This window comes from Theropithecus gelada, chromosome 8 (genome assembly GCF_003255815.1).
Source record: "Theropithecus gelada isolate Dixy chromosome 8, Tgel_1.0, whole genome shotgun sequence".
Taxonomy (NCBI): Eukaryota; Metazoa; Chordata; class Mammalia; order Primates; family Cercopithecidae; genus Theropithecus; species Theropithecus gelada.
In genome coordinates this window covers 87529270-87552487 of record NC_037676.1, presented here as the reverse complement: position 1 = coordinate 87552487, position 23218 = coordinate 87529270, and the positions used below count along the sequence as shown (strand labels likewise).

Here is a 23218-nt window from a genome sequence, read left to right as displayed (position 1 = left end):
GTGAACTGAATGCCTCTGTGTGTGTGTGTGTATATATATATGTACATGTAAAATGTAATTGGGTAGGTATGGAAGAATTAAACAACAAAACAACAAAATATGCTTTGCAAAAGGAGAATTACAGAAGCAAAAGTTTACTGTAACCATCCCAGAGTAGTCATTTCTGAACCACTTGTCATGGTGATCCCAATTACGAAAGTACAGACATCGGTTTCCCTTGTCCTTATGGCATTAAACACAATCATCTTATTCACATTTAATCCTAAATTCAGTGTCATCTGACTAGGACTTGGCTTTCCATCTAGATCTGCCTACAAAGAGAGAAAAGGCTAGTCATGTAGACTCAAGTGTACCAGTCTTATTTCCCACTGTAAATGAATGAAACTAAAACCACATACATTCTTTTTGATTGAACTAAACCTAGATTAAACGAAGGTATTCCAGTTCTAAGGTCAGTATTCTTTATGCTATGAGATATCTTCAGGTTTATACATTAATTTTGCAACTAAGGTACAGACACAGAGAAAAGGATCCTTTTATATACATTTACATGAATGTACTGACCAGATCAGAACCTACAAGGCTGAAAAATCAAATCTTCAACATTAGTAAAGTAATAAATATCACCATGAGATAGCTTCGAGAAGCCAGCATTATTAACTTCTGTGTGCCTTAAATTTCTAAAACTAAAACAAGTACCTTACAAAAGGGTTGCAGTTTTTATTGTGGTGCTTAATAGTTTGAATGGTTTTGGCATAATACGGGATTTTTGATCTTCGAGGAACTTTTTTATTGCATTCTTTTCTGTTTCCATAGTCACTTTCAGAAGTTATATCTGTGTCTCTTTTTGGTCTGGGGTCTTTCTCAGGAACATTATCTATTGAATTACAAGTCTAGAATTTAAAAAGCCAACAAAGTTTGTTAAAAGTTCCATATAAAAAAGATTAAAATTGGAAATTTTCTGAAATATTATGACTTTTTATATGATTAAGGGTTTATAAACTAGAAATGTTTGACATTAAAGACAGGGAATTAAGCTTCTGGTATGGACAAGTAGGCATCTACCATGTTGACTTTCCTGCAGATAACAATTATAAACTCTGGAAAAAATACAAACAAAACAAAACAAAAATAAAAACTACTTGAAGGCCTTAGAAAGTGAACAAAAGTAGGATTATTCTAGAGGGGAGGTGACACTTGGAAAATGGACCAGAATTAGGGTGTTTCTGTTTTTTATGGTTTTTAGCCTGAGAATGTACCACAATCAGTATCATGCAGAGAGTCTAAACCTCAGGTAGGAAAAACCAGACTTCTGGGCCTAAGGAACCAGAGGGCAGTATGAAGTGGACTGCAAGTGGCCCAGCAAAGAATGAAATAAATGAAATGAACTTTGAACTGCTACCTAAGATAAAAACATACAATCTGAGTCAAACCAAGTTAAATGCTTACTAAAAACAAAAATGCCAACACTCTTTGGAGGACTATAACCAAATCTAGAGTATCCACAACAAAACATTCACGATGTCCAGGATGCACTTCAAAATTGCTCGCCATAGGAAGAACCAGGAAAATGACCTATTCTCAAGACAAAATGGAGACCAAACCTGAGATGACTCAATGTTTGAATAAGCAAACAAGAACTTTAAAATAGTGATCAAATAGTGATGTTCAGTGAGATAATAAGAAATACACCTGTCATAAACAAAAAGACAAGAAAACTCAGTGCAGAAGTAGAACTATAAAAAATAGAAATTCTATAACTGAAAAATACAATGTCTGAAGTAGAAACTGACTGAGATTAATAGCAGAATGAGACAATAAAGAAAGAGTACATGAACCTGAAGCTAGCTCAATGGAAGTTATTCGATATGAAGAATACAGAAAAACAAATGTTGACAAAATGTACAGAGCCTTGGGGAATTTTGAGGCAATATCAAAAAGTCTACATGGAATCTGAAAGAGAGAGGAGAGAATGGAGCAGAATAAATATTGGAAGAAAGTTCCCCAATTAGGTGAAAACATAAAATTACAGATTCAGGAAGCATAGAGAAACTGGAAGTAGGATAAACACAAAGAAAACCATCCTTAGGTACAATGCAGTCAAACTGCTGAAAACAAACAGAGACAAATTCTTGACAGTAGCCAAAGAAAAATGGCATATTACATACAAGAAATCAAGGATCTTGAATTCATGTTAACTTTGCAATCAAAACTATGGAGACCAGGGACAGTACTGAAAGAAAAAAACATTGTCAATTGAGAACTCTATATTCAGTGAAAAAGTCCAGTAAGACTAAAGGTGAAACACACTACTATCCACAGATGTAACACTACATTTGCTAAAGGAAGTTCAGACTGGAAGTCCTGGCTGAAGGAATATAACACTAGATGGAAATTTGAATCCTCAAGAAGAAATAAGAGCATCACAGTTGATTTATATACAGATAAATACAAATAATGTTTAAACATTTTACTTGAAATGATACAGTATTAACTCTAAGTAGACTATTTCAAGTCTTTTTTTAGAGCATTCAGACCAAAACAAAACCTAAAGAATTGTGACTAAAAAACCAACATTATGAATTAAAACTGAATTATATCCCAGCACTTTGGGAAGCCAAGGCGGGTAGATCACCTGAGCTGGGGAGTTCAAGGCCAGCCTGACCAACATGGAGAAACCCAGTCTCTACTAAAAATACAAAATTAGCCATGGTGTGGTGGCACATGCCTGCAATCCCTGCTACTCAGGATGCTGAGACAGGAGAATCGCTTGAACCCAGGAGGTGGAGGTTGAGGTGAGCTGAGATCATGCCATTGCATTTCAGCCTGGGCAACAAGAGTGAAACTCCGTCTCAAAAAACAAAATAAAACAAAACAAAACAAAAAAACCTGAATTCTAAAAATTATCCAACAGAAAGTAGGAAAGGAAGAAAAATGAATATAAAACAGAGACAAACAGAAAACAAATAACAATAAAATGGTAGACTCTAATCTAACTTCATTAATGATTACAGTAAATTTTAACAGACTCTTCAAAAGAAGTGATGGCCAGATGGGATTTAAAAACAAGACTCACTTTTCTTCTGTCCACAAGACCCATTCAAATATAAAGACACAAACAGATTAAAAGTAAACAGATGCCACGATGAGGTATGCCTCTACACCCACTAGGATGGCTATAATGAAAATGACATAAAAGAACAAGATAGCAAGGATGTGGAAAAACTGGAACCTTCATATACTGCTGCTGAAGATATAAAATAGTGCAGTTACTTTGGAAAGTCTGGTAGTTGCTCCAAAGGTTAAACATATGACCCAGCAATTCTACTTCTAGGTATATAGCCAAGAGAAATGAAAATCTATGTCTACACAAAAACTTATACATAAATATTCATAGAAATATCATAATAATCAAAAGTAGAGGCTACTCAAACGTCTATCAACTGACAAAAGGATAAATAAAATATGGTATATCCATACAATGGAACAATTGTTTGGTAATAAAAAGAAATGAAGTATTGATACATGCTACAATATGGATGAACCTTGAAAATATTATGCTAAGTGAAAGAAGCTAGTCACAAAAGGCTAAATATTATGATTTCATTTATATGAAATGTTCAAAATAGGCAAATCCATAGAGAAAGAAAATAGATTTGTGGTTGCTTAGGGTTGAGGGTGTAGGTAGAAGGAAATGAGCAATGACTGCTAATGGGTAGCACTGAATTGCACACTTCAAATGGGTGAACCACATGGTAAGTGAATAATGTATCTCAATAAGGCTGTTAAAGAGGAACATTTCATAATAATAAAAGAGTAACTTCATCAGAAAGACCAAGCAGTCATAAACGTGTATGTGTTTAATAACAGAGCTTCAAACATAAGAAGCAAATAAAGAACTAAAGGGAGAAACACAAATCCACAATCATAGAGATTTAAACACTTCTTCATGCCGCAACTGATAGAACTAGATCAACCCCTCACCTCTACAAACAAAAAACCAAGCATCAGCAACTGATAGAATGGACAAAAAATGAGTAAAGACATGGTTCACCTGAAAATACTATCAATCATGCTGACTTAATTGTAGAATATACATTCTTTTTAAAAGCACAATGAATATCCACCTAGAAAAACCATATGCCAGGCTATAAAAAAACTCAATAAATTTAAAAAGATGGAAATTATTCAGAATATGTTCTCTGAACAAAATGGAAGTAAATCAGAAATCAAGGACCAATAACATATCTATAGAATGACAAATGGTTTAAAAATTAATAAAAGACATTTCTAAATATTTCTTGGATCAAGGAAGAAATCACAAAGGAAATTAGAAAAGTATTTATACAATAGCAAAAGCAAAACATACCAAAATTTGTGGCATGCACCTAAAACAGTGCTCAGAGGAATATTTATGGCTTTAAATGATCATATTAGGAGATAAGTCTAAAATCAATGATGTAAGTATTTATATTAAGAAGTTACAGCTGGGGGCCGTGCCTTATGCCTATAATCCCAGCACTTTGGAAGGCAGAGGTGGGAGGATAGCTTGAGGCCAGGAGTTCGAGACCAGCCTGGGCAACACGGTGAAAGAAACCCTGTCTCTACTAAAATTACAAACATTAGCCGGGTGTGGCAGCACAGGCCTGTAATCCCAGCTATTTGGGAGGCTGAGGCAGGAGAATCGCTTGAACCCAGGAGCCATGGAGGTTGTAGTGAGCTGAAATCAGGCCACTGCACTCCAGCCTGGGTGACAGAGCAAGACGGTATTAAAAAAAAAAAAAAAAAAAGGCGCTAGAAAACAAACAGCAAAGTAAATTCACAGTAGAGGAGGAAAATAACCAGAAATCAAGAACATAGAAAACAAATATTTATCAAATTAACAAAGCCAAAAGTCTATTCCCTGAAAAGACCATCAAAACCCCTTGCTAAACTAATCAAGCAAACAAATAAAAAATAAATAGAGAAAACACATATTACCAGTATCAGTAATGAAAGAGATTTTCATTACAGATCCTACATAAATTAAAAGTATAATAAGGGAATATTAACAATTTTATGCTGATAATGAGATGAAATGGACAAATTAACTGAAAAATACAACTTACTCAAACTGACAAAGAAAAAAAGAACCCGGAGCTAGATTCTACAGTTTGTAAGGTGATTTTTTTTTTTTTTTTTTTTAAGAAATTCATTAAAGAAATTTAGTGAAAAGAAAAGCGTTTTCTACAAATGGTACTGAGATAACTGAAAATCCACATGGAAAAGAGTGAACCATATATGTACACAGATCTAAATGCAAAAGGTAAAACCATTAAAACTTTTAGAGGCTAACACAGGAGAATGTTGTTTTGGTATGCACAAAAGTTTTTAAAGTTGCAGAAAACAATGATCCTAAAAGGGAAAAAAATGATAAATTGGACTTTATCAAAATTAAACACTATGGCTTATCAAAAAACCAGTAAGGAAATGAATGTGAGATCCACAAACAGGGAGAAAATATTCATACTAGATATATTTGACAAAACACTGGTGTCTAGCATATATAATAAATTCCTACAACCTGGATAAACAACCCAATTTAAAAATGGGCAAAAATTTTGAATAGGCATTCATAGAAGATAAATAAATATTCAATAAGCGCACAAAAAACTGTCCAACAAAACTAATCATTAGTGAAATGTAGATTAAAATCAGAACAAACATCATGATACTCCCCCTAGAATGACTAAAATAAAAGCAATGCTCACCTCACCAAATATTGGTGGTGTGGCAGAAAAACTGGAACAGTCATACATTGTTAGTGAGAATGAAATAGAATAACCACTTTGAAAAAAGTTATCAATTTCTTATAAAACTGAACATACATCTACCCTATAACCCAGAAACTGTACTTCTAGCTGTTTACTGAAGAGAAACAAAGATACATGTTTACAAAAAGATTATACAATAATATTCATTGCAGCTCTACTCATAAACCTCAAATAACCCAGGTTATAAGCTAGGTTATAACCTTCAACAGGACAATGGAAAAGTAAAGTGTAATATATTCACAGAATGGCATACTTCATAGAAATAAGTACTGATATACATAACAGCATGGATTTTTAAAAGGTTATGCTGAGTGAAAGAAGCCTTACACAAAAGAGTATACATTGTATGATTCCATTTATATTAGGTTCTAAAACAAATATTAAATAATATATGGTAGACTAAAAATCAGAAAAGTGATTGCCTCTGGAGGCAGTAGAGGACTGCTTGTGGGAGAGGCCATAGGGAACATGATGTTAACCTTCACAGAAGTTTGGATAACAGATATATGTATTCTCAATTCAGGAAATATGCAGACCTGTATTTTACATCAAAGAAAACACCTAAAACATATTTAACTCTAATTAATGATATGCATGCTTAGTATTTAGGGAGAAATGTACTAATGTGTGTAATTTACTTTGAAATGTGTCATAAGATAGTCTGATACATGAATAGATAGCTACATGACAAAATAAATGTAGTAAAACCTTAAGTGTAGAATCTAGTTGGTGGATATATTGATATTCAATAAGAAATTCTTTCAAGTTTGCTGAAGAATAAAAATGCTCACAATAGAATGTTGGAGTAAAACTAAAATAAAGGCAAAACAGTTTTTCACAGATATAAAATTTCCCACTTCGGCAGGGTAATTATGATTTTAAGTCCTATGATTAAGAAAAACAAATGTCTTTATTATAGTACAGCACATTGCAGTAATATTATGACTTTATAAGTTGATACTCGAGATGAAATCATTTGAGTGTAAGAACAGCTCAATGCAATTCAAACTGCATGTGTACTCTTTCCACCAAGATAGACAGTTAACAAGAAGTCATTTTCTTAAACATTTTAAATATATATAGCAGAGAATCACCTTTCTTTCCAGATAGCTAGACTCCTGTTTTTGGTTAACAAAGTAGAAAGAACTAGCACTGTAAGTGAGAAGCATGACACAGTTGAAGAATTTGATTGGACATAAGGAGATATGAATTTGGAGCTCAACTATCTTGCAAATAAAGTACTTTTAAATAAGTGATTTAAATTCTGGAACTTCTTTTCTACAACACGGACAATAATGCATTAATCTCTATCTACTTGATTGGGTTGTCAAGAGAATAAAATGAGATCAGCCAATAAGAAACTGAAATGTTCACTTCACATTAAAGACATTAAAAACTTCAATCTAAGTTCTTTCATTGGTAGAAGAGTCAGCCATTAGAAAAGATGAAAGATGAAACCTGAGGAAATGGAGGAGTCCAAAAGTCCAGCCATACAGTATCAATGATGTCAAATAATACGTACGCCAGCATTCTTGTCTCACTTCTATTACTATCTCCTTATTGGCTCAAACTGAAATCTCTATGGATTTCTGAAACACAGAATCCTCACAGCCTTATTCACTTTCACTCACCTAAGGCAGACCTCTTGTTTATCCAGCATTGTTAATATTATATAAATAATAGTTCAGGATTAAAAACTTCCTGAACCATAACCATTTCATAAGCATTTTCTACTCCTCCCCCCTTCCTAAATTTGAGAAAAAATTTTGACTAAGAAAATTGAGTTATAGAGGTTGGGCGTGGTGGCTCTTGCCTGTAATCCCACTATTTTACGAGGCTGAGGTGGGAGGATCACTTGAAGCCAGGAGTTTGAGACAAGCCTAGGTAACAAAGCGAGACCCAGTCTCCACACAAAAAATTTAAAAATTAGCTAGGCACAGTGGCATGTGCCTATAGTCCCAGCTACTCAGGAGGCTGAGGTGGGAAGATTCTTGGGCCCAAGAGTTCGAGGCTGCAGTGAGCTATGTTCATGCCACCATACTCCAGCCTGGGTGACAGAGTAAGAACCTGACTCTAAAAAAAAAAAATTAGTAATAATAACTTAGTTACAAATTTTTAAGTTGAACTAACATTTGACTAATAGCCTCTTTGACCTATAGCACTATCTTTCTATCCTACACCCAGCTAGAAGGGAAATAAAGTAATAATCTATTGCAGTCAGATAGCAGTGGTACCCAAGAGAACCACCGCCACTGTGGATGATAGTGAGAATGCTGGAGCGAGGGTTGGAGACCTGAATAGCAGTAAATTCTAGGAATTGTAGTTCATAAACATAGCTCACAGATTCTAAAAACTAGAGATTCAGTAGCAGGGGTAAAAAAGGATTGACAGCTCAGGAAAGTATAGATTGATTAGGTGATGGTCTACTGGAAAATGAAATTGATACAGGAACTATGTAAATTAACCTGCCATTCAGCTGTAAGTTGTAGAGGTGATTTTGACCATTAGTCCACTGAAGAGATCATACAGGCCAAAGTATTCCTTTGCGTTAAGTAACACTGAGTCCAAAGAGTTTCCCCCTTGCTTATGGTGGAAATAAAAGGTGGGTGGAATGGAAGTAATGTGAAATACTGCAGAACAAGACAAAGAAATTACATAATGAAGATGTAAAGGAAGACAAGTAAAATGAGTGAAAAATTTATGTTACCTTTTACTACCATTATGCAATAACAGAACCCTATTTCTGTAGAGGAAAACAAAAATATATGAACAGTGATGCATTAAAATAGGTTGGTCAGCTAGTACATAATTTTTATTTTACATTTTCTTAACTATGTTTTCTTCAATAAACATGTCTATAAAGAAGTAGGAAAAATAGTTACTTCATTTAGAAGTTGTAAAATTTGATCATCTAATTTCTGAAGTTTTATCTCATTCTGCAAATCGCTTTCATGATTACTTTTCTCTGGCTCAGAAGACTGACACACGGACATAAAAGACGTCAACACAGCATCACTTGGTGGACTTGCAAACTGTTCCAAAGGAACTAACTCATCGATGGGTGCTGTTATCACTGGCATTCTATCAATGATCTATGACACAGAAACAAACCAAAATCCTTTTAATTTATATTCACTTATTGAAATTTGAAGGTATTTTTTATATTACGAAAAAAATGTAAATACTATACCTCATCTTCACTTATATTTAGGGGAGAATCAGAAGAAACTAAATTATCCAAAAGACCCTCTAGGCACTGCAGTTGTGATGAATTTATTTCTGCCAAATTTACTGGTTCACCAAATATGTTCTTGCAATCTAGGATTCTAAGCTGTGGCAAAGTCTGGAGAATAACTGCTCTGTACCCTTGGAAACAAATCATTCAAAATGAAAACTTAAATATTAAAAAAAAGTCAATTATTTCTAGAATAAACCAAATTTATCAGCTACCAGATATATCCCAGGGAATAGTTTCAGAAGGCAAATAATAAACTTGTTACTTATTCAACTTCTCCAGCATGTAATCATTAAAATATAAATATAAATCATTACATATAAAAGAAACAAAACACTTCTCCTCCACTCTCCATCCCTCTCAAATAACCCTCCTGATGAAGTTCAAAAAGTGAAAATAACTATCTCTAAAAAATTACTTTAAATATATAATGCATAAAATCAGCAGAAATTTATTCTAGGAAGGAAGCTAAACATGTCTTTTATTTTTTAATACGATTAATATAAACAACATAAATGAACATAAAGCAGGATGATGTGGATAATGACCAAAATGACCAAATTTCCCTAATGAAGTCTCAGTATTAGCAAAATATCCCCTTTGTTCTTTTAAATTACACATAACTAATATTAAATCAGGTAAACTATCAAGTAATCAAGAATAATATGTATATTTTCCCTAAGAACAATTAAATCTGACAAATTAACATTCCTTTGGTACTACGGTTAACAGGAGCACCTTAATCCTGCATAAACGTAATTTTAAAACTATTTCTAATAAAGACCAACAGAGTGATTGGAAGAATTCCAAAAGTAAGAAAGAAGTCTGACAAATTAGTATTAGAAATCTTGAGGGAAGACAAGTTTTTTCAGCAACAAGTTACCTCTCAATTCTTAAGGGAGGGTGACTGTATTGAGAGAAGTACCTAATCTAGGAAAAAAGGTGGAAAACAAAGATTCGAATTGTAGAAACCAGAGGTTCTTGAGACAAGATTATTTTAAAAAAAAAAAAAAAAAAATCCAACCCGAGGGTTTACCAGAGAAAAGAAAAATGCAAGGCTTTAGAAATATGGTTTTCTTTCCAGGAAAGGGTTTCCTCAGAAAACTCTCAAATCTGTCTTGATTTTCAGGGAGACTTTATGGAAAACAATAGGAAATATTTTCCACCTTCGGAAAACAATTACCAAATATATCAGATTTTCTTCTGTGAAATAAAATTACCAACACAGGTTTCCCATGCTGCAAAAAGCCTTCTTGTAGTTGTGTATGAATAATAAAATGAAGCCTCTGTAGCTAACTTGTACTCAAGCAGATCGTTAGAATGTGTATTCACATTCTACACATTTCTCTCTTATTGTTTGGTTAAGCAATATAAGTGAGTTCTAGAAATGATAGTCTGGTCTGCTTTATCTTTGTCAACTTGATTGATTCCCAATTAGCTCAAATAGCATTTCAGCAGCACTAGCATCTCTATATATTAAACTTTCTCAAAACAAAATCATTTATTAAAAATGTAATAAATTCACATAATATGAAATTCAAAAGGAACATAGTGAAAAATTTTCTCATTTCTTAATCTCCAGTTGCCCAGTTCCCTTTCCTGGAGTTAGCCAATATTATAATTTTTTAAAAGTGTGTATTCTTCTAGATGTTTTATGTACATACTGAGCACACACACACATGCGTGCATACACATATATGTATGTATGTAATGTTTGTGTCTGTGTATGTGTGTTACCCTTTTCACACAAATGGTGGCCTACTGTATGCAGTACTTTACAACCTGCTTTTCATCCTCCTAATGTATCTTGTACATAATTATCCATTAGCATATAAAGAGATGCTATATTCTTTATTGTGGCTGCATAGTATTATACTATTATTAATAGAATGTACCATAATGATACAATTTTGAGGCATTCACTTATCAAATATGAAACTGCCTAAATAGGAGAATCACTGAACTGTTAATCTTGTGTTCTGTAACAGTCATTAGTCTTAATACACTAATTTTATTTGTAACCATGTTTTCTCCAATATAGAAAATGTTGCAAAGCTGAAGACTAAAATGAGGTCACAAATGCCAATTTCAGGAAAATAAGGAAGCTCTGAATATTAACTGTTAGAAAAAATATTAAATTAATTGTTCTTACCTGGTAGTCGACAGACAGGGTTATCATCTCCATCTTTCTCCAAAATAAGATTGGTCAGGAAGTGCAATCCTATCGTACACTGAAGTAAGTGATGGATACTATCTATACAATTACTATGTAGATCAATATACCTAAGTTTATGCTTAATTCCATGAAGGGGAATCAACCCTGCAATAGGAAAATAATTCTTTAAATGCCACAGCAATAGTCTTTCCAATAGCTAATTAGAAATAGTGGCTAGATAGGTTATACTTTTAGAGGCAAACGGGCAGCATTAATAAGATCTTGCTGTGAACAGCTATATCTAATGAATAGGCTATCGGTAAAGTTATTTGTTGTTTTGAAGAAACACAAGTTTAACATTTCTTTGAGGCTTTAGTCCCCAAGGTTCCTGGGCTCTGGTTCTCTTCAAAACAAAATAAATCAAAAGAACTTCCCCAGGTGGATGCACACACTCATATGAGAAAAAGGTAAAGCAATGGCTTTAGGCTGCCTCAACACATCAGTCTTAATTAGCAGACATAAGCAAACCCTGTAGTACACTTCAATTTTGCTGGTTTGAATATAAAATAAATACATTAGCATTCATTTAATTCCCTGGTAATATTTCTCACACATGCTTATCTAGAACATTTTGTAGCAGTTGCTATTGGTGCCTGGCCCAACTTGGACTTCAGCTGCAGCTGTCATGGACGAGTACTAATTGTACAATGGCAGCGTACCCTTCAAGTACTTACAGTTTCTTTTTCTGCCTCAGAACTTTCTCCAAAATGGAGAAACGATATAAAAGGCCATGTAATCATATGAACATTCACGTACAGGTCTTTGAGTGGACACATTTTAATTTCTCTTTGGTAAATACCTAAGAGTCAGACTGCACAATTATATTTAAGGGTTATGTTTACCATTATAACAATAACAAACTGTCAAACTCAGCCAGGCACAGTGACAGCCAGTACAGGCTCACGCCTGTAGTCTTAGCACTTTGGGAGGATGAGGTGGGTAGATCACTTGAGGCCAGGATTTCAAGACAAGCCTGGCCAACATGGTGAAACCCTGTCTCTACTAAAAATATAAAAAATTAGCCGGGCATGGTGGAGCATGCCTGTAGTCCCAGCTACTCAGGAGGCTAAGACAGGAGAATCGCTGGAACCCAGGAGGCAGAGAGTGCAGTGAGCCAGGATCACACCACTACACTCCAGAGCGAGACTTTATCTCAAATTAAAAAAACCCAAAAACCTCCTTTCCAAAGTGGTTGTACCATTTTAAATCTACCAGCAATGTATGCAAGTTTCAACTGCTTCACAATCTCACCAGCACTGTCACTGTTTTAGCTGTTCTAGGGGTGAAATGGTATTGTGGTTTTAATTTGTATTTCATTAATCACTAAGGATTCCAACCACTTTTTTTTCATGGCTTATTTGCCATTTATGTATCTTCTTGGGGAAGTGTCTGTTCAAATCTTTTGCTGATTTTTTGGGGGGTTGTTTTTCTTCCCCACTATAATGTAAGCCCTGTAACTTATCTTACTTATTGTTGTTGGTTTTTTCATCACTATAAGACAGTGTTTGATATAGTGATCTTCATAAACACGTACTGAGAGAATGAACTATCTTATCCATTCACATTTTTTAGATAAGGAAATTGCATCCAAAGAGTAAACACCTCGCTCAACATTACACAGTAATTAATGACAAGGCCAGGGTTGAAACTCAGTTCCTTCTTTCTTTTTTTTTTTGGAGATGGAGTTTCACTCCTGTTGCCCAGGCTGGAGTATAATGCCGCAATCTCGGCTCACTGCAACCTCCGCCTCCCGGGTTCAGGCGATTCTCCCACCTCAGCCTCCTGAGTAGCTGAGATTATAGGCACACGCCATCAAGTCCAGCTATTCTTGTATTTTTAGTAGAGATGGGGTTTCTCCATGTTGGTCAGGCTGGTCTCGAACTCCCGACCTCGGGCGATCCGCCCGCCTTGGCCTCCCAAAGTGCTGGGATTACAGGCGTGAGACACCGCGCCCGGCGAAACTCAGTTCTAATACCTCACGTCTTTAGAGGAAAAAAGGTTTTAAAAAATTAAAATACAGTTGTTACTTCAGCTTAAGGGTACAAACTAGGTCTTTTTATTTTTTGCATACTAAGCAGCTGGCACAGGGTAGTGTTCTTTTAGTGGGGGAGAAGAGTCAACCAATGAATCAGATTGTTTCAAATATTGATAAGGATTGTGAAGATATTAGAGGAATTCTGCTAGTTCTAACAGATAATTCTAAGAATAGTCATGAAACTGTTCAACTTATCAGCTACATCACTTTAATCAATTAAAAAAGGCAACACTTTAAAAATCTTCTTAGCTGTATTACAGATAAAAAGAAAATATCATTTTATTTGCTCCTTAACTTGCAACAGCCTTTGGAATGCGGCATGTCACTGTTCAACATGGTAGCCATTAGCTGCACGTGGCTTTTTATTTTCGAAGTAAAATTAAGTAAAATTACAAATTCAGTCCTTAAGTTGCACTAATTATATTTCTAGTGCTCAATAACCACATTTGGCTACTGGCTACCATACTGAACACAGATTAGAACATTTTTACCACTGTGAAAGTTCTATTGGAACTATTCTTCTCTATATAACAGTACATTGACTAATTGGCTAAAATTAAAACATATTCCCTTAAACTGGATCCTTTCCAATCAAGTTTTTCCTGCTACTGATTACCTTGGTTTTTACTTCTAAATTTTGTACTCAGCTGTGGTTCTGGCACCAACAAAACAGAATTATGACTGGAATACACTCTGTAGATGAGCTCTTTGGCTAAAAATTAGATTAATATTCAGAGATATCCAACATGCTTAGCTGAGCTGTTAACTTATCACATGCGGCAAAACATTTAGCATACAGAAAACATAAGCACTTCTACTTACCAATAAGATCATTTATGTGGTTGTATGATAAATTTAGTCTAGTCAGATTAATTAGTTCTTCAAGTCCTAAAAAAAAAAAGTAAAATAAAATAAAGCGTTTATAAAATTTAAATAATTAATTAGAGAGATATAGCATTACAATGTTATTTCAGACTGTTCCAGTCTGGTAACAGCAAAATCACTTTTATTGGCATTTAGAAAAAACAGAATTTTTAAAAAATTGACACTTTTTTGGAGAAAATATTTTGTATAATGAGTTTTGGACTCAATTTTTAAGAGTTTCTGATAATATTTATTCTATTCTTTTGGGAAAAAAAAGGACCTAAATCATTTTCCTTATGTTAAGTGTTATATGAAAATCGCTTACAAACCTTCTACTTTTGTAATCAAATTGCAGGACAAATTTAATGTGCAAAGTTTTGTCAGTGTGTTTAGCCCTTCAATTCGACTTATTTGATTAGATGACAGATCTAGATGTCGTAAATTCCAAATATGATCAATGGCTTCGATCTTGGAGATGTTATTGCAATGAAGATTGACGGCATGAAGAGTTGAATCTAAAGATAATTCTGATATGCTACAAAAGAAAATATATATTATTAAAAAAAAGATTTTAAAAGCATGACCAAATAACTAAAATTAACCAAACAGCATGCAGATACTAAATATGTGCTCTATTCATTCTAGAATGAAATCTTTCCTATTTGTGGTACCTTTGAAATGTCTCACAAAACACAGTGCTTCTTACAACACAACCAAGTATTTTGGATTATTTATACAAACGAGAAACCGCCCAAGGGAGGCAAGTGACAGTGGGCATTTCTAACTCCTATATGCAGTCATCAGCATATATTGAAGGCAGTGCTGAATAATAGTTAATAACTGTAAAGGCTTTGGAATCTTAATATCCCAGTTCGAATCTGCATTCTACCACGGTTTTGCTGTGTGATTTGAGCAAATGACAACTTAAGTCTCAGTTTTCTGACCTCAATTAATTCTCACAATAACTCTAAGCAGTGGGTATCTTAAGGATACCAAAGTGTATAGAAATTAAATAGCTTGCCCAAATTCTTGCAGTTATGTTAACAGAGCGTATGTCAATCCAGATCTCATGCTGGAGATTATAACTTCATTTTCTTCTTCGTGTGCAATAGCTATTTAATCCACAGTCTATTGCATTTTCAAAAAGAAACCATGTTATTGCAATTTCTGTTGAAAAAGTCCCCATTCTCCCTTGTTGAAAGTTAATGGATCTCCCCTAAACAGAACTCATCTCCTCACTCCAATTACTATTTAAAACTGGAGCTTCTCCTGAAGATAGTAGTTCCAGGAACATAAACTACAGTGCACACGGTTTGGAGTTGCTGGATGGGAGATACAGCCAGGAACAGGGACACACAATGTCATGGGCATCTGCTGTAGGTTCAGTAGCAGCTATCTTACAGCTGTAGGAAACTTAACTCTGACAGCAGGGAAGCATTTGCAAATTTCAGACTAGCAACGTTTAAATGTTACTATCTGGAGCATTTCGCAATTATCCCGCCCTGTCATTTACTTGAGTTCTTTCTTAGTGCCAGACCTTATGCTATCAACACATGCTCTTAATGACAGTCATTTATTTTCTGACACATTTCTTTTTCTCGACATTAATAATGTGCAGATAATGCGAGATCGTAGAAAAAGCACAGTGAAATTAGACGGAAAATGGGTTTGAATCCGAACTTCATTCTTTACGAAGTGTTTAAAGATGAACAAATTGTCAATAGACTCTGAGTCTCACTCATCACTTGTAAATGAGAAAAATTACTACCTTGTAGAATTACCGTGAGGATTAGTGATAATGTATATAACATGCACACACAGATGGCATTCAGTAAATGGCAGCTAGTATTAAATAGAAATGTAAAATGTCCCTTGAACACCATCTTCTTGGGATCATCTGGCAAAGTTTAAATCAGAATCCAGAACAAGATGCTTAATTATCAGTAGCAAAGTTCGCGTAGAGGACACGCTACAAAGGAACAGCATATGCAAAGGCACAGAGAAGTCTGCTATGGAACTGCCTGTAGCTCAGTACAGCTAAATAAAGTGTAAGTGGAGAAACGTTAAGAGACGAGACTAAAGAGCCTCAAATGCAGGCGGAGACCTGCTTTACAGAATTGCAGAACCAAGTGCCTCATACGCTTTGCACAAGTCGGGGCTTCGAGAGAGGGAAACGGTGAACTAAATATAGTAAGTTTAGTACTTTCAAAAAGTATATGACTATATGTATTGCAGTGTTCTGTAACAAATAATTTCGAATGGAGGCAAGGAGAACTGAGGCAAAACTAACAGGCAGCTGCGACTGCCCGCTCATAGCTGCCAGAGATACTATCCTGCAGGTTTTTTTTTCAGAGGGAAGAAGAGGAAAGACGAGAGAACACGAGAAAACCAACAATTAAACAGCAAGCAAAGGAATAAGTAAGTAAGCAAAACCAGCAGAAGGAAACAGTGGTCATAAGCTGGTGGAGGACAGGTCTTGGGGCAGTTTCAAGGCTAAGCAGAGTCGTGTGAAATGCTGGGCAGGAGACAGGGGCGGGAAGACATCCATCCATGGCTCATTCAACCTGGCACTTCGGCAGAGCAGTTTTGGAGAAGTGGGGAGGCCGAAAGCCAGACTGCGTTCACTTATGGTCTTGGTAAAGCAGTGCCGCGCCTCCGCTCCGCTGTCGCCGCCAGCCACCCACGGCCCCGGCCCTGGCGAATGCGCGGGTCGCTCCCAGCTGCGGAGCGCCCTTTACCTCTGCAAGCCTTTGTCCATGAAGCATACATCCCCGCAGCTGCTGTCGCCGTCTTCGTTTTCCACTTCCGCCTCCGCCGCCGCCGCCGCCGCCGCCTCCATAGCACCGGCGACGGGGAGCGGGGTCTTAACCGGCACCCAGCGAGGGGTCCCTGAGCTTAGGACACGCCTCCCGGAAGCGCGGAAGTGCGGCCCGAGGGGGCGGAGCGAGGACCCACCCTCCAACTGACAGCCGGGAACTTTCCCGCCCTGACGGCGCCGCAAAACTGGAATCCTCGTCCCCACCGTGGAGTTCTTTCCCTTTTACGGCATCTGCGGGTGCGACTCTTCAACTTGCTGTAAAGTGAAACTGCTTCCCGGGCGTGTAGGAGTTGGAGAATGAATGGATTTGTCCTGTGTACCTAGTAGCCGACTGACTTCTGAATGCGGTTTTCACAGGGTTTGGCTTTACGTTCCTTTACATAGTCTTACATACCTATAAATTGTTCCACTGGCCATTGCACCTCCTGTTGATTCATTGAACATTTGTGGGATGCCTTACTGTATGTAGTCACTTCCCTGTATGAGGAAGAAAAAGATGAAACTTATTCTTGTTCCTGGAAACATTCACAGTTCAATAGAGGAAACAGAATTGCCATACAGTATGACGAATGCTAAGAATAACACAAGGACATCTAAACCAACTCTAGAGTGATATGGGTAGTGGGTACGTTTTCTAAAGGAAGTGATTGATGACTGAATAGAGTCTTGCTGGGTCAAGGGGAGCTCTGGATGAAATGGCATTACAGGTGGGAAAGCAATACCTGTATGAGGTCAAATAACCCTCCTGGCTAGATTGCTTCCTAAGGCATAGTAATATTTTAAAAGGGAGAAAATGGTGCAGTAGTCCGTTTGAAGTGGTCTATTTCCTTTTGAAATAACTCATACAGACAAAAATAAAAAAGATGTTTTAAAAAATGAGCAAAGCCCACACGACATATAGGACACCATAAAGCGACCAAATATTCAAAATTTTGGAGTCTCAGAAGGCAAAGAGAAAACAATACAGTTAGAAAAGCGGTTCAACAAAATACTATATGAAAACTTTCCAAGTCTAGCAAGAGATTTAGACACCCAGGCACAGGAGGCCCAAAGATTCCCAAACAGATACAATGAAAAAAGGTTTTCTTAAAAAAAAAAAGATTCATCTTATTTTTTATTTTAGATTCAGGGGGTACATGTGCGGGTTTGTTACATAAGTATATTGCATGATGCTGAGTTTGTGGCTTCTAATGATCCTGTAACCCAAATAGTAAATATAGTACTTGATAGGTGGTTATTCAACTTTTGCCTTCTCCCTTTTGGAGCCCCCAGTGTCTATTGTTCCCATCTTTGTGTTCATGCATATCCAATGTTTAGCTGCCACTTAGAAGTGAGAACATATAGTATTTGGTTTTCTGTTTCAGTGTTAATTCACTTAGGATAATGGCCTTCAGCTTCATCCATATTGCTGCAAAGGACATGATTTTGTTCTTTTTTATGGCTGCATGTTCGTGTATATGTGCCACATTTTCTTTATCCAGGCTATCATTGATGGGCATCAGGGTTCATTCCATGTCTTTGCTACTGTGCTGCAATAAACATAGGAATGCAGGTGTCTTTTTGGTAAAATAATTTATTTTTCTTTGGCTAGATACCTGGTCATGAGATTCCTGGGTTGAATGATAATTCTGTTTTTAGTTCTTTGTGAAATCAACAAACTGCTTTCCACCATGGCTGCAATTTGCATTCCCACTGATGGTGTGTAAGCATTCCTTTTTCTCTGCAACCTCACCAACATCTCATATTTTCTGACTTTTTAATAAAAGCCACTCTGCTGTGAGATGATATCTCATCATAGTTTTGATTTGCATTTCTCTGATTATTAGTGATGTTGAGCATTTAAAAAATATGTTTATTGGCTGCTTGCATGTCTTCTTTTGCAAAAAAGAAAAGAAGAAGTCTCCTTTATGGCCCATTGTAGTCAAACTGTTAAAAGTCAAATACAAAGAATTCTGAAAACAGCAAGAGAAAAATTAGTCATTTATAAGGGAACTCTCAACAGACTAACAGGGGGTTTCTCACCAAAAACTTTACAAGCCAGCAGAGACTGGGATGATAAATTCAAAGTGTGAAAGAAAAAAACAAAAAAAGCCAGCCAAGGACACTGTAAACAATAAAGTTATCCTTCATAAACGAAGGAAAAATAAAGGCTTTCCAAGATAAGCAAAAGCTGAGGGAATTCATCACCAGTTGACTGGACCTACAAAAATGCTCATGGTAGTCCTACATACGGAAACAAAAGGACAATATTTACCAGCATGAAAACGCACAAATATAGAAAGTCCACTGGTAGATCAAACACACAAATAAGAAAGAGAAAGGACTCAAATATTACCATTACAGAAAACCACCAAACTACAATCATAAACAACAATAGAGATGCAAAGGAACAAGGAATATACAAAAATAACCAGAAATCGATTAATAAAATGGCAGGAATAAGCCCTCACATATCAATCATAACCTTGAATGTAAATGGATTAAATTTTCCACCTGAAAGATATAGCTTGAATTAATGGATTAAAAAATGACCCAACAATATTCTGCCTAGAAGAAACTCATCACACTTGTAAAGACACATATGGACTGAAAGTAAAGGGAAGAAAAAAGATATTTTATGCAAATGGAAACCAAAAGTCAGCAGGAATAGCTATATGAATGTTAGACACAATAGACTGTAAGTTTAAAAAGAGACAAGAAAGGTCATTATGTAATGATAAAGGGATTGGGCACAGTGGCTCACGCCTGTAATCCTAGCACTTTGGGAAGCCGAGGCGGGCAAATCGCCTGAGCTCAGGAGTTTGAGACCAGCCTGGGCAACATGGTGAAACCCCGTCTCTACTAAAATACAAAAAATTAGCCAGGGTTGACTGCGTGTGCCTGTAATCCCAGCTACTCAGGAGGCTGAGACAGGAGAATCACTTGAACCAGGGAGGTGGAGGTTGCAGTGAACCAAGATCACACCACTGCACTCCAGCCTGGGCAACAGAGTGAGACTCCGTCTCAAACAAACAAACAAACAAACAAACAAAAGATCAATTCAGCAAGATGATATAACAATTCTAAACATATATGCTGTCTACACCAAGGCACCCAGATGTAAAAAGCAAATATTATTAGATCTAAAGGGAGAGAGAGATTCCAACACAATAATAGTAGGGAAAATTTAAGCACCCCATTCTCAGCATTACATAGATCATCTAGACAGAAAACAATAAACAAAGGAACAAACAAAAAATGTTTAATTTAAACTGCACTTTATACCCAATGGATCTAACAGACATTTACAGAAAATTTCATCCGAGAGCCAGAGAATACACATTTTTCTCATCAGCATAGGGAACATTCTCCAGGATAGACTATATTTTAGAACACAAAAAATGGCTTAACAAAATTTTTAAAAATTAAATAATGCAAAGTGTCTTCTCAGACTCCATTAAAACAAAACTAGACATCAATTACAAGAGGAACTTTAGAAACCGCACAAATACATGGAAATTAAAGCACATGCTCCCAAATTATTGAGCAAGAAAGAAATTAAAGAGGAAGTCAAAAAATTTTTTAGACCAGTAAGAATCAAAACACAACATACCAACATGTCTGGGATACAGCAAAAGCAATGCTAACTGGGAAATTTATAGTAATTAATGCCTATGTCAAAAAAGTAGGAAAGATTTCAAATAAACAATTTAATGATGCACCTCAAGGAACTAGAAAAGCATGAAGAATCCCAACCCAACATTAGCAGAAGAAAAGAAATCATGAAGATCAGAGCGGAGCTAAATGAAATAGAAGCTTAAAAAAATACAAAGGATCAACAAATTTTTTTTTAAAAAAGGATGAACAAAATTGATAACATGCAAACAAAATTCACTAGCTAGACTAACCAAGAAAAAAAGAAGATACAAGTAAACAAAATCAGAAATGAAGAAGAAGGCATTAAAACTGATGCCACAGAAATACAAAAGAGTGTCAGAGACAATTATGAACAACTGTATGGTAATGAACTGGAAACCCTAAAAGAAATGGTTGAATTCCTTGATACATACAACCTACCAAGATTAAACCAGGAAGAAATAGAAAACCTAAACAGACCAATAATTATTAGCTAGATTGAATCAGTAATAAAAAGTCTTCCAACAAAGAAAACTCCAGGACTGGATGGCTTCATGCTGACTCCCACCAATTTTTCAAAGAAGAACCAAAGCCAATTCTCTTCAAGCTATTCAAAAAAATTGAACATGAGGCAATTATCCCTAACTCATTCTCCAAGGCCAGCATTATACTGATACCAAAACTAGACAGGGATGCAAAAAGTAAAGAAAACTACAGGCCAATATCCCTGATGAACAGATGCAAAAATCCTCAATGAAATACTAGCAAACTGAATCCAACAGCACATCAAACAGATACTAAATGATCGAGTGGAATTTATTCCAGGGATGCAGGAATGGTTCAACATATGCAAATGAACACATGTGATACATCATATCAACAGAATGAAGGACAAAATCCATATGATCATTTCAGAAGATGCAGAAAATGCATTAGATAAAACTTAGTCTTTTCATAATACAAAATCTCAACAAACTAGGCATAGAAAGAATATACTTCAATATAATAAAGGCCATATATGAAAAACTCACAGTTAACATCATACTGAATGGGAAAAAGCTGAAATCCTTTCCTCTAAGAACTGGAACAAGACGAGCGTGCCCACTTTCAGCACTCGTATTTGACATACTACTGGAAATTATAGCTAGAGTAATCGGCAATATAAAGAAATAAAAAGATACTGAAATTGGAAAAGAGAAAGTTAAATTGTCCCTGTTTGCAAATGGCATAACCTTACATCTAAAGAAACTTTAGGATTCTACCAAAAAACTCTTAGATCTGAAAAATAAATTCAGGAAAGTTGCAGCATAGAATTTCATCATACACAAATGTAGCATTTCTATACACTAATAATGAACAAGCTGATAAAGAAACCAAGAAGGCAATCCCATTTACAATAGCTACAAAAATAAAATACTTGGAAATAAATTTAGCCAAGGAGGTGAAAGACAGCCTTTCTCTGCAAGAAAAGCTACAAAAGACTGATGAGGGAAATCGAAGAGGACACAGTCAATTAGAAAGCCATCTCAAGCTCACGTACCAGAAGAATCAACCTTGGCAAAATGACCATACTGCCCAAAGCAATCTACAGATTTAATGCAATCTCTATCAAAATACCAACGTCAATTTTCACAGAAATAGAAAAAAGAATCATAAAATTGGTGTATAGAATCAACAAAGAGCTTGAATAACTGAAGTAATCCTGAGCAAAAGGAATAAAGCTGAAGGCATCACACTACCTGACTTCAAACCATATTACTCAGCTATGGTAACCCAAACAGCATGACATTGGTATTTAAAAAGACACATTGACTGATAGAGAAGAATAGAGAGTCCAGAAATAAACCTGCATACTTAAAACCAAGTGATTTTTGACAAAGGTGCCAGGAACATACATTGTAGAGAAGATATCCTCTTTAATAAATGGTGCTGGGAAAATCAGATATCCATGCAGAAGAATGAAATTGGACTACTATCTCTTACCATATACAAAAAGCAGCTGAAAATGGATTATAAACTTAAATGTAAGACTGCAAATTATAAGGCTACTAGAAGAAAACAGAGAAAACATTTCAGAACATTCGTCTAGGCAAAGATTTTATGGCTAAGACAGCAAAAGCATAGATAACAAAAACAGAAATAGAGAAATGGGATTAAAGTTAAAAAACTGTACAGCAAAGAAAGCCCTCAAGAGTTAGGATACCTGCTGAATGGAAGAAAATATTTGTAAACTATTTATCCAACAAGGGATGAATATCTAAAATATGCAAGGAACTCAACAGTAAAAAAAATAATAATTTCATTAAAAAGTGAGCAAAGAACGCAAATGGACATTTTTAGAAAGAAGACATACAAATGATCAACAGGTACATGAAAAAAACGCTTGTCATTAATCATCAGGGAAATGCAAATCAAAATCAGAATGAGATATCATCTTACCCAGTTAGAATTGCTTTTATTAAAAAAGAAAATGTAACAGATTCTGGCAAGAATATGGAGAAAAGGGAACTCTTATACACTGTTGGTAGGAATGTAAATTAATAGGGCCACTATGGAAAACAGTATGGAGAATTCTTATATAACTAAAAATAACACTACCATATGATCCAGCAATTCCACTACT

General features: G+C 35.6%; 1 protein-coding gene across 4 annotated transcripts in view; it reads right to left on the bottom strand.

The window, feature by feature from the left end:
* LRRCC1 (leucine rich repeat and coiled-coil centrosomal protein 1) overlaps positions 1 to 17204 on the bottom strand; it is a 41563-nt gene extending 24359 nt beyond the window's left edge. Inside the window, exons 1-7 of one of the 4 annotated variants that reach the window (XM_025393945.1) lie at positions 16901 to 17198; positions 14492 to 14697; positions 14121 to 14186; positions 11201 to 11368; positions 9004 to 9179; positions 8696 to 8905; positions 700 to 893 (exon numbers count right to left, since the gene is read on the bottom strand). In XM_025393945.1, coding sequence (XP_025249730.1) covers positions 700 to 893; positions 8696 to 8905; positions 9004 to 9179; positions 11201 to 11368; positions 14121 to 14186; positions 14492 to 14697; positions 16901 to 17001 — 1121 coding nt within the window. In that variant the 5' untranslated portion in view covers positions 17002 to 17198. Of the gene's footprint in view, positions 1 to 699; positions 894 to 8695; positions 8906 to 9003; positions 9180 to 11200; positions 11369 to 14120; positions 14187 to 14491; positions 14698 to 16900 lie in introns of all 4 variants that reach the window. The other 3 variants (XM_025393946.1, XM_025393947.1, XM_025393948.1) reach the window with 3 other exon arrangements.
* Positions 17205 to 23218: the final 6014 nt, after the last annotated feature.